This window comes from Erinaceus europaeus, chromosome X, assembly GCF_950295315.1.
Source record: "Erinaceus europaeus chromosome X, mEriEur2.1, whole genome shotgun sequence".
Classification (NCBI taxonomy): domain Eukaryota; kingdom Metazoa; phylum Chordata; class Mammalia; order Eulipotyphla; family Erinaceidae; genus Erinaceus; species Erinaceus europaeus.
In genome coordinates, this window is record NC_080185.1 from 82,206,323 (window position 1) to 82,219,225 (window position 12,903).

Genomic DNA, 12,903 nt, shown 5'->3' on the forward strand with positions numbered 1-12,903 from the left:
CAGAGCATTATTTGCTGTTCCCCCATTTCTTATTATATTACTTTGAAAAGCTTTCCTCACTCCTGTGACTAATGCCTCAATTAGTGTTTGGATGTTGTCCTCATTCTTATGTGCTTCTACTCTTGGGAGGCTTTTATCAGGGCTTTTGTCATGGTTCATTTCTGCAATGTTTCTTTTTGAGTTAACCATTTTATATAGTATGTTATGAGGTCCTTCTCTCAGTACTTTTCAATATAATAATCTTATTTGCCTAGACTGATTTGTGTCTGAGTAAGGTACTTAAAGAGTTCACAGCTGTGGAAAGTAAAAGTTTTTTCAATGTTATCTCAATCCCTGAGGTGAAGCATAGTAGCTGTTAATCCCTCTTATGTTCTTTATCTTCCCTGTAGGCTATCAAGTATTCCTAATAAATACTTGCACAAAATCAACTACCAAATTATTATCTTTCACCATACAAAATAAAATAAATTCTATAGAAGAAACATGTTTCAACTAAAATTAAACTTGCTGTGACCATGATCAATCCTATCTCCCAACTTTAGGTGATACATAAGATAAGAACTGTTATGGCACTTGGGACATACCATTTATTAGAACTCTACCATGTGACAGATCATTCATATAAATCTCAATTTCCTATTCGTATTTTCTTGTTTTCCTTCACCTATATCCTATATTCTCTTAGATCTTATATATCCTAATAAACAACCACAATAAATTATTTGGGTAATAGGTGAAATATAAATATATACTTTTAAGATTCAGAAAAAGCCACTGAGTTAGGTATTAGATGATTTTTTTAATGAAAATACCATTTAAAAGAGCTTTAACAGTACTTTCCCTAAGTAAGTAGAAAAATGAAGGTTTGGGGGTGGGAGACATAGTATAATAGCTATGAAAATAGAATTTCATGCTTGAAGCTCCACTGTCATAGGTTCAATCCACCATACTATAAGCCAGAGCTAGTTGTATGCTTTACATTGGTTCGGTCTAGCTCTACCCCCGCCAGAAAAATTGGTTTGGCCCCTGCTAGTTTCGCGGCCCGCTTGTCCCCGCCCCAAGGGAACCCCTACAGAGTTCCCGAGTTCTTGGCACCGCAGCGTGAGGAGAAGGATGCAGGAGAATTCTGTGTGGTGGTTAGTTTAAGGGTCTCTCTCTGCCGCCAGGGAGAATGATAGGGAAGCACATGGTGTGGTGATTTGCCCATTCATGAATAAAGATTAAACTGCAGCTTCTCGGCCCAGCTGTGTATCCTCGAGTCTCTCTACCGCCGCAACGCTAGCCCGGCCAGCTGCAGCCCCCGAAACTTTAACGACAAGAGCTGAGTATTATTCTGTTCACTCTATGTATTTGTCTATCTCTCTCAATGAAATAAAATGAAGTTTTTTGTTCCCTCACTTGTAAGATAGTGCCAGAACTAATTTATCCACTTGTAGTGCTTTTTAATTAGTTAGGATATGATATACTGAATTCTTGTTACTGGCAAGTAACAAACCTTAAAAAATGTCAATTCTCATCTGTATTAGTCATAGACAATTTTATCACACTACCAGACAGTGTCATGGATTCTGAAGGTATGCCCAAGTTGTCTTAGGATTTCTAGCCACAATTTCTTTTTTTTCCCATTGAGATCTAAACAGAAGAAAATCCCAATACAATATTTTCATTTTATTTATTTTGTTTGTTTATTTTTGTTTTTCTTTCCGCTTATCAAGATAATTCTCAGAAATAGAATTATATCATTTGAATACAAGAGTTTTTAAATTTATCTTTTCCTTCCATTTCCCAACTTTGAGGAAGTTCTCAGACACTTGAATCATTCAGTGGACCACAGAGAAAGGTAAGTAAGAGGGTCTGAAAAAAAATCTGTCTAGGTAGCATGTGTTCCCAACATCTTGGACAGTATCAGTCCTCCATCTCACCAGAAACTTGGGGGAGAGGGATAAAATAAGTTCCATCTTGAAGTATTCTAGCTTCTGGAAATTAAATCTTAATTTTTATTGATGGTCTGGTCATAGCACATTTTGCTGACTACTAGAGAGTCTTTAAATGCTAAAAGATTATGTGACCCCCCACTTGGTTGAAATATTATCAATATATAACATATTTCTGATAATGGTGATTCACAGGAAGGAATACCCCTTCAGTGTGTGGTGAGAATGGACACTCCACCATTATTTGCATGGCATGTTTGCAGGAAATAAGTAAATTACTATTGGATTCATCACACTTAATGATAACCTAACACCCGATATTCCTTTCTGGAAAATATACATAGACCACACTACATTAGGGAGAGTAATTTGGTTTCTTTTTACTAGGAAGCAATAGAAAAAAAAAGATAAAAGTCATGTGGTGCAATGAAGAGAATGCAGAGTTCAAGTCTCAGGCAGAGATCAATGAGATGAAGTAAATAACTTAATTTCTGAGCTTTATCTTTAAAAGCAGCAGAGAATAGCTTCTTAATTGAAGCTATTATCTTTCATAATTGAAGTGAACATTTAGAGCACTAATATTTTTAGAGAATCTAAGAGAAACTAACCCCATTTACTCTATATTGTTCCATTTCAGTACTAGGGATCCAATTATATCAGAATTATCAGGAATGTAAGCTTCCAAAGTCAATCTTTGGTTCCACTGATATTAAGCCCTTATGTTGACCTATTTTGGAGGGAAAGTAAAATAAGATATCCAAATAAACTCTGTGGTGGAAATTACTGGGAGAAGTGCAAGAAGTTAAGGAGCAAAAAGTCCCTCCATTACCTGGTCAAATAGCTGCTTGCCAGTGGTATTGGGCTGAATAGCAAACTCCAGTTCTGCATCCATTGTAGTCACACGCACATTGATCTAGAATGGGATCAAAATAAGAAAGTTAATTGTCTAACTGGGTTCTCTTCAACCACTGAGAAGAGAACTATAATGTTAAGAACATGAAAAACTTAGAGAGAGTTGATTGGTGGGAAACAACCTAGTCCCAGTTCCTAACCTGTTTAACAAAGTTTTTTTTTTTTTAAATCACAGGGTCAGCAAGATAGCTGACCAAGCTAGTGTGTCTGCTTTGTCATGCATGCCACCCAAGTTAGAGGATCACCCAATTGGAGGAAAACTGAGTATTATAGTAGCCTCCCCCTTCTCTGTCTCTATGTGAAAAAAATTTCCTTGACGTGGTGACAGAAGGGGGGAAATGTCACAGAATAATGCTTACCAAGAATCAAATCAATAAATGTAAATATGCTTACTGAAAAGCAGAAGCAAATGTTGGCAATACTTCCTCCAGAAAGCCTTTACTACCTACACCAGTAAACTCGAGGACACAGATTTCTTTCCCTTTTGCTAATCTATGAGCCGGATTATCTGTACCACTGTTTTCTACAGAGGCAAATTAAGGACAGAGTAAAAATACTCAGTTTCAACCCTAGCATTGTATTTAATTTCTAATTCTGTACAACTTTGGAAAAGATTTACTGTCTCCCTAGGTCTTAGTGCTCCATATTTGTACAAAGGCAGAAATAGGGAGTAGGGGGCCTCCAGGACAATTTTAGTGCTGATATTTATGCTTCTATATATTAACATTCAATTCATCCTTTACTTATGTTTTATTGGTCTTCCCAAGTATAAAAAGTAAGAATTTTTATCAGAAATAAGTGTAGAGATAATTAGGGGCATGGCTATGAAGAAAAATGTCAGGAAGAAATCAGATAAAACAGAAAGAAAGAAAAGAATACCCATAACTTCACATTACACCCTATAAGTTTAAGAAAACTCAATGAGTGTCAAATATGTGTAAATGGCTACATGGAAAGGGGTGGAGGAGAACACTGTAGTGGCAGAGACAGCTCAAATCTGGAGCTATTCCTGCAGACACCACTGTGTCAATCAGACAAAGCCATACTCAAGTGCAGGTACACAGATCTTTTTGGATACACAAAGATATACACAGATCTTTTTGGATGGGTGTGTTGGGCTCCTTAGGATATGTCCCTAGGAGAAGAATTGTAGGATCATAGGGTAGGTCCATTTCTAGCCTTCTGAGAGTTCTCCAGACTGCTCTTCACAGAGGTTGGACCACCAGCAGTGCAGGAGGGTTCCTTTGACCTCACAACTTGGTTCCTTTGACCTCACAACTTCTCCAGCATTTGTTGCTAATACCTTTTCTGATGGATGATATTCTTACAGGAGTGAAGTGGAAACTACATGGAAAAAACTGAGTCTGCGGCACAGGGCAGCAGACTGCCCCCATCTCAAATCCCCACCAGCCATCTCAGATCAGGAGCATAGTAGAAGCTGTAGACAGCAGAGTAATACTGAAAAGTGGACTCAACCCCCACCCAGTGGCAGGCAACAGTGTGTAACTTGCAGAGACTGCAACACAAGATGGCCAGAAGCCAGAGTGCAGTCTGAAGCAATCAAAGGCAGTTGGGCCCTGAACCAAAGGCATTAGAATTCCTATCACCCACTGTGGGTCTCCCCTAACTAGATCTGAGTAACAGGAAGTAAACACAGTTAGGCCCTGAACCAAAGGCATTAGAATTCCTATCGCCCACTGTGGGTTTCCCCTAATTAGATCTGAGTAATAGGAAATATTCTCCCTGCCCCCACCACACCACCACATATAAATAATACAACCAAGGTACCACCTGCTGGTTGAACAGCAGAAACCACACTCAACTTAAACATGGACAAGAAAGCAATGTCCTGGACAGAATATTGACCACAGAAGAGAAACACACAAAAATATGCACCAAGTTTTTGATTGTCATAGAAATTCAAACAAAGACACCAATGAGATACCACAAAGAGCAAGGACCAGCATAAGGATCCTGGTTCAGCCCCCGGCTCCCCACCTGTAGGGGAGTCACTTCACAAGCAGTGAAGCAGGGCTGCAGGCGTCTATCTTTCTCTCCCCCTCTGTCTTCCCCACCTCTCTCCATTTCTCTCTGTCCTATCCAACAATAATAACAACAAAACAACAAGGGCAACAAAAGGAAATAAATAAATATTTTCAAAAATGAGATACCACTTCACTCCTGTAAGAATACTATCCATCATTTCCTCTCCACTATTCCAAGCTTTGGGTCCATGATTGCTCAACAATTTGTTTGGCTTCGTATGTTAACTCTCTTTTCAGTCACCAGGTTTCAGATGTCATCAGGATGCCGGCCAGGCTTCCCTAGACTGAAGACCCTACCTCCGCTTCCCCAGTGACCCACCCTACTAGGGAAAGAGAGAGGCAGACTGGGAGTATGGACCGACCAGTCAACGCCCATGTTCAGCGGGGAAGCAATTACAGAAGCCAGAACTTCTACCTTCCACAACCCACAATGACCCTGGGTCCATGCTCCCAGAGGGATAGAGAATGCTATCAGGGGAGGGGATGGGAAATGGAGATTGGGTGGTGGGAATTGTGTGGAATTGTACCCCTCCTACCCTATGGTTTTGTTAATTAATCCTTTCTTAAATAAATAAATAAATAAAAATAAAAAATAAAAATAATACAAAATACAAAAAAAAGAATACCATCCATCAGAAAAGGTATTAGCAACAAATGCTGGAGAAGTTGTGAGGTCAAAGGAACCCTCCTGCACTGCCGGTGGTCCAACCTCTGTGAGGAGCAGTCTGGAGAACTCTCAGAAGACTAGAAATACCCTATGATCCTACAGTTCTTCTCCTGGGGATATATCTTAAGGAACCCAACACACCCATCCAAAAAGATCTGTGTATACCTATGCTTTTAGCAGCACAGTTTGTAATAGCCAAAACCTGGAAGCAACCCAGGTGTCCAACAACAGATGAGTGGCTGAGCAAGTTGTGGTATATATACACAGTGGAATAGTATTCAGCTATTAAAAGCAGTGACTTCACTGTTTTCAGCCCATCTTGGATGGAGCTTGAAGAAATCGTGTTAAGTGAAATAAGTCAGAAACAGAAGAATGAATATGGGATGATCTCACTCTCAGGCAGAAGTTGAAAACCAAGATCAGAAGAGAAAACACAAGTATAGCCTGCACTGGAGTTGGTGTAATGCACCAAAGTAAAAGACTCTGGGGTTGGGGGAGGAGTACAGGTCCAAAAAGAATGACAGAGGACCTAGTGGGGATTGTACTGTTATGTGGAAAACTGAGAAGTGTTGCCAGGAGCCATTTCTCTGCTTGATAGAACCTAATCCTTGAAACAACAGAAGCCCTTGAGATAAGTTTCTAATTCCCGTAGGAAGGATGTTTGCCAGAAACTAAGTGACATACCACATAGTTATAGTTTAACAGAAATAGTTATAGTGACATACCACATAGTTACAGTTAAACAGAAATAGTTGCAAGGGACCCTCCAGCATCTCTGCCTCCCCCTTCCCCCTATGCTTCCCCTTCCCCAAAGCCTTAAAATGCCTGTGAACACAATAAAATTTTGCAGCTTGATCAGAAACTTGTCTTGCTGTTGTTCTTTTGTGTCTCTTGTCCCTGTCATTCCAGGTCTTTTAGGTTCCTAGCCCCTGTTCACCGCCCCGCTGGTCGGGGCACTCTGGCACCCGGACGTGGGGCAAAGAAGCCTTCTGGACCTAGGAACTCCGCTGATCGAGAGGATAGGCCTTTCCGAATTCACTGAGTCATCGCGGCTGAGGGGGTAACACAAAGACTAGCAGAGATCGCCACGGAACTACCTGACTGGGAGTCGCATCTGGAGGAGTGTCACAGCGGCTGAGGTAAGCAAAACCATGGGACATTGAATTTAGCAAACAAGATTTATTCATTAAAGGACTCAAGGAGTCTCTCAAGACAGGAGGAACTAGGGTTAAAAAGAAAGAATTAAAGAAGTTTTTAGACTATATTGGAAATATTTGCCCCTAGTTCCCCCAGGAAGGCACTATAGATGAGAAATGTTGGAGGAGAATTGGTGACTGTCTTAATGATCACTATCAGTCTTTTGGTCCTGAACGTGTACCTGTTTCTGCCTTTTGTTACTGGAATTTAATTAATGATATCTTAAAAATTTATAATAATCACCCTGATATTAAAAACCTTATTACAGAGGGTGAAAAGGTCCTCCGGCAACTTTCACGTCCGCCGTCCAGGACAAAGACCCCATCCCCATGCACTTCTGTGATTATTGATCTTGATCCCCCAGTACCCAGTCAAAATAAAAGCCTCCCAGCACCTGATGAAAGTAAAAGCCCTGTCCCCCTCCCTACAGGTTCCACCTCACCCATTAAAGTTCCCTCCACTGACCCTCCTATTGCTAATTCACATGAGAATGAAACCCAGCATTCTTTCCCCCGCCTCTATCCAGTTTTACAAAATCCCCCCTCTCCTGAAGCACTTCCCATGGAGGATGAGGCTTTGCTAGAAAAAGAGGCTGCCAAATACCACAATCCCGATTGGTGTCCTCCTCCCTTTAATCCCCCTCCCAACACTTATGCCCCGGCTCTCCAGCCTGACCCTCTCCTTGACAATCCTTCTGTTAGGCGGGCATGCTCAGGAGCCCCTACAGAAATTTCCACCCTCTGCAAGGTCCTTGCTGACCCGAAAGAGCAGCTTCAATTAATGAAAGAAATAGCTGCAGTTAAAGAAGAACTTACATTTTTAGCCTCACCAAAAAACCTAAGCCCAATCCCTAAAACTAAAACTAAACCATCCAAATCAAAACCAGTTTTGGCTTTCCCTGTTACTCAGAGCCAGACTCAAACTGACCCTGCACATGAAGCTTCTATAGAAATAGAAAACCCTGAAGACCCCCCGCAACTAGCACAAAAAACAGCTTCCCTTAGAAAATGAGTAGAAAAAAAATGATAGCATTTACAATTAGTTAAAGAACTGTGGGCTCTTGATTTGGCATTATTTTAAAATTATCCAGCCAAAAAGATCCAGCTTTTTCCCTCTACTCTCAGAAAGCGTTAAACCAGTTCTGAGTGAGATCTTATCTGGCTAACAAGCTATTCCTTAAAGAAAAAATGAAATCAATCAAACAAGACGTTCTCTTTAACTTAAAAGCTATTAATCAGAGAACCAGTACACACTTTTGATAGAAATTTAATGATTTGCTTCTTTAAAACTGTAAAATGTACCTTAGCCCAGAAAAAAAAAAATTTCAAAGATTTTTCTCTGCACGGCGGTAAACTAAGCCCACCTGTTCTGCCAGCACAGCCAATCACAGCACAGAGCTACTGCTCCACAGATTGGCAAACACTTCAGTCAATCATTCTTAGCCAGAAATGCCCCTCCTGGGTGGCTGTGAGTTAGAAACCCGAAAGCCGCTTTTCACCAAAAATGTATGTTTTAAGTCTGTCTGCTAACCTTGTTTTCATTAATGTGTGTTAACCCCTAAGTAACTAAAGGTTGTTTTAATTTTTAAATAAGATTTAGTTAAGCTAAATGTGGTTTTAAAGATCCCGACTCAGAGTTGGCACACCTTTACCAGAGTAAAATATAAGACAGTTTCGTCTTTCTCATAGCTAATCTCAGCATCAATTCATTAGTTAAAAGATTTTCTGAGATGTCTAGGCATGGCAAAATGCCTCTACAGTCTCTCTCACTCTTGTGAGAATTGTAAATATTACCAGCACCCCAATACCAACTGCGACTGTTTGTTAATTTGTTAATTCCATGCTTCAACTGGCTTTCTAATAACCCAATCAGTGTAGAGCAGTGGCCTTGCCAAGAAAAAAAGGGTTAAACATGATATTCCTGGCCTGATAAAAAATTTTAATTTGACAGATGTGATTCAACAAAATTATTTAGTGTAAAATGGTCATCTAAAAGAAATGTTAACAGTAAAAATTTATTTTAAACATTTCAGCTATGAGGTTTATCTTAGCTTTTTAAGTTACCTATCCAAATCAAAGTGAAAGAACAATTAAGTTGTGTACCCACCCTTGTTCATAGCTGCCCTAAGGGTGTGATAGCTTTGTGATAAACAAAGATCCTAACAAACAAAGTTTAACATTTTACTTAAAATTGTTTAAGACTGGTTTCGGTTAGTAAAAGATAACACAATGGTTATGTTAATTATTTACATGCCAGAGGCTTTTGCTCTGGTTTTCCTCTTTATATCTTTCTGCTTTTAAAAATTATCTGGTTTGTTTTAAGACTCTGTCAGAGATTTATTCTTGACAAATGGTGTTTTTGGTCTGATAGAAGATATGTTTTGGCAAATCCTGATTTAACAAAATTAGTATTTTGAACATTTAAACTATGAGGTTTATTTTAGCCTTTTAAGTTGCCATATTAGAGTTCTAAAGAGCAAAATCTATTAAGAGTTTTATATCTATGCTTACTCATGATAGCCTTGTGATGAGTAAAGATCTTAGTAAACGAAAGGTATAATAGTGTGCTTAAACTGTATAATCAGTTTAAAATAATGCTAAAAAATGGTAAAAATTTTATCATGTCAACACATTAGGTATTGACTTTCTATAAAATATTGGTATATTCTAATAAAGAGCCTTCTAAAATCATATGAAAAAACCTCAAGCCAATACTAACCATTAGATCATCAATTAACTTGGTACAAGTTCTCTCCCTAAGTAAATATTATAGGTACATCTGCACATGAAGAACTGACTGCTCATATGGTAAGATTTAAAACTAAACATTTTTCATTTTTTATTTATGGGTGTGTGATGACTCCTAAAGTCACTCATATCCTAAAATTTTTCTCATTTTTTACAAGCCTCTTAAAATTGTAATTCTTGACCTTCCATAGTGAGAGCACTTTACTGGCTCCTGCATTGTTTAATTAAGATCCTGCTATTCAGACTTTTAAGATTAATCTCCATTGATAAAAGCCAATGCTCTCTGGCAGATTGATGTAAGTCACCTGCCCATGTTTAGTAAACAAAAACATTTTTTTCTCAGTTGATATTTTTTCTAAATTTATGTGGGCTACAGCTCAAACAAACAAAAAAAAAACTAAAACCCTTAAGCTTAATTAATGAAAAAAGAAGGGGAATGCACCCCCCAGTATTCAGTTGGCTAAAGTGTCAATGAAGTAACATACTAAACCTTTTTAATATTTACAAAAATTCAAATTGTCCATTTATTGTATCTCATTGACAAAGCCACCCACTTTTCCAGTCACAGAGACATATTCTTTTTCTCTTTTTCAACACTGGATGTCCATGTTTGTTTTCCTTTTATTATGGTGGATGACATTATTGCTCTTGCAAAATCCACAGAGTCCCTGTTGGCAAGTCCTTACCACAAAGGATGCCATGGCAGTATATACTCCAGCTAACCTCACCAGCCTATGCAAGTCTTCTCTTTCTGCTGATCTACCACTGCTGACTTCATCTTTGCATGTTTATTGACTGCTCACTTTTCTCAAAATATTCCTCATGTTCAAGGAACCTCACCTAATGTGTATGCACCTCCTCTGTGTTTTGGTACAACACCATACTATATTTTCATGTCAATCCTTCTCTACCTGGTCCTTGCCTCCCAGTTTTGCTTGTTCCACAGCTGACCCTCTATGAAGAAGAAAAATTTCATCAGTTGGTGCTGACCTGACCAGACGTGCTGTGTTTCTTCCCCTGGACATCACATCCACTGACTGCTTCCCTTAGACTTGCTGGTGGCACGCTAGGACACTCTATATATGCCTCCCATGAATTTTCTGACAAATTACAACAGGTTATAGACTCCACCACAAATAGTCTTGAGTCACTACAGAGCCCCTTATGAGACCCTTGATTAGTCTTTTGTTAATGATTACCTTAGAACCCTTTATTTTTAATAAGATTACTGATTTTATAAAACGGTAGATTGACTCCTTGGCATCAAAACCTTTGCAAATACATTATCACAGACTTGATTTGGCTGATAGAGGCCTGGCTAAACCTGAGGATGACAGACCTCCCTTTCAGATGGCATAAAACTCAGAATTATGCATCGAGACATCCAACCTTGGCAGGGCAAGGACACCAGTAAGGGGTGCAAGGCAAAGCACTGCAGGGGGAGGACACTATCGTCCGCCTCTGAGTCCCCCGTGAAGCAAACCTGATTTGCATGGAGGTTGGTGTCAGCAACAAAAACTGTTTCCCTAGAAACCGTGGCTTTGTCTCCCCTCCCCAAAAAGACAGCAAGAGCCTTATAAGATGCGGGAAGATTGGTTTTGCACTCACCCCGCGGGAGGAATAGGGTCAATACTTCACCCCTCTGGTTATGCCCTCCAATCCTGCTGTTAAGGTCTCTGCTCCTCACCCCCATTGCCTGCCTCAAGTTAAATTATAACGAAGGGAGGATATGCCAGGAGCCATTTCTCTGCTTGATAGAACCTAATCCTTGAAACAACAGAAGCCCTTGAGATAAGTTTCTAATTCCCGTAGGAAGGATGTTTGCCAGAAACTAAGTGACATACCATATAGTTATAGTGACATACCACATAGATATAGTTTAACAGAAATAGTTGCAAGGGACCCTCCAGCATCTCTGCCTCCCCCTTCCCCCTATGCTCCCCCTTCCCCAAAGCCTTAAAATGCCTGTGAACACAATAAAATTTTGCAGCTTGATCAGAAACTTGTCTTGCTGTCATTCTTTTGTGTCTCTTGTCCCTGTCATTCCAGGTCTTTTAGGTTCCTAGCCCCTGTTCACCACCCAGCTGGTCGGGGCAAAGTGTTATGTACAAACTATTGTATTTACTGTTGAATGTAAAACATTAATCACCCAATAAAGATATTTTATAAAACTAAAAAACAATTTAAAAAGAACACAACGTCCATCATGAGGACTTGGAAAAAAAGTCTGGGTTTGAATTCAGAAAGCTCATTATAAAAGCAATTCAAGAATACAACAATAACATACAAATGCAAATTATGAAATTCAGAGATCTCTTCACCAAAGACCTAAAAAATTTATAAAGAGAACTCCAAAAAGAAATACTTGAATCAGTCTAAAAGGCCTTGTATCCAGAATAAATCAGCTCGATGGAAGAATAACAGAATAACATACTCTCACTGTGTAAAACTACTGAAGAAGAAATGTTTATGAAAAATGAAGCAGTTATCTGTGAAATAGCAGATTTCGTCAGAAGAAAAAATGAGAAAGTTATTGTAGTGCCTGAGAATGAAGAGAGAGTGAGGAAAATAGAGCATATTAAAGACATTATTGCAGAAAACTTTCCACATTTGGGCATTGGTCAAAATACAGATATTGAGAAAGCTGAATGGAAACCAAAACTACTGAATCCCAAACAGCCAATGCCAAGACACAATAGTAACACTTGCTTTCAAAAGTAAGGACAAGGAATATTTATTGCAGGCTTCAAACGAAAGAGAGAATTTGGCATACGGAGGCAGAACCATCAGGCTTTTACCTAATTTCTTAACACAAACCTAAGAAGCAAGAAGAAAACTGAATGGCATTTTTTTTTCTTTTTCTTCTTCTTCTTCTTCTTCTTCTTCTTCTTCTTCTTCTTCTTCTTCTTCTTTTTTTTTTTTTTTTTTGCAATATGAAGAGAAAAGAATTATCAGTCATGGGACCAGGCGGTAGTGCAGTTGGTTAAGCACACATGGCACAAGTGCAAAGACAGGCATATGGATCCTGATTCAAGCCCCCAGCTCCCTACTTGAAGGAGGGTCATTTCTTTCCCTCTCTCTGTCTTCCCCTCCTCTATCAATTTATCTTTGTCCTATCCAGCAGTAACAACAACAAGGGCATAACAAGGGCAATAAATGAAAAAAAATGGCCTTCAGAAGCAGTGGATCCACCCAGCCCCAGTGATAACCCTGGAGGTAAAAAAAAAGAGAGAGAGAACTCTGGAGTCAGGCAGTAGCACAGCAGGTTAAGCACAGGTGGCACAAAGTGCAAGGACCGGAGTAAGGATCCCGGTTCGAGCCCCCAACTCCCCACCTGCAGGGGAGTCGCTTCATAAGCGGTGAAGCAGGTCTGCAGGTGTCTATCTTTCTCTCCATTTATC

General features: G+C 39.4%; 1 protein-coding gene and 1 long non-coding RNA gene across 3 annotated transcripts in view; both read right to left on the reverse strand.

Annotated features, from left to right (window-relative positions):
• LOC132535856 (uncharacterized) overlaps nucleotides 1-12,903 on the reverse strand; it is a 442,232-nt gene that overhangs the window by 213,220 nt on the left and 216,109 nt on the right. The gene's annotated exons all lie outside the window — the stretch shown is intronic.
• Nucleotides 1-12,903, reverse strand: part of MSN (moesin) — a 161,431-nt gene that overhangs the window by 87,686 nt on the left and 60,842 nt on the right. For both annotated transcript variants that reach the window (XM_007537006.3, XM_060183300.1), the window contains exon 2: nucleotides 2,764-2,847. In XM_007537006.3, the coding sequence (XP_007537068.2) occupies nucleotides 2,764-2,847 (84 nt within the window). The remainder of the gene's footprint in view (nucleotides 1-2,763; nucleotides 2,848-12,903) is intronic.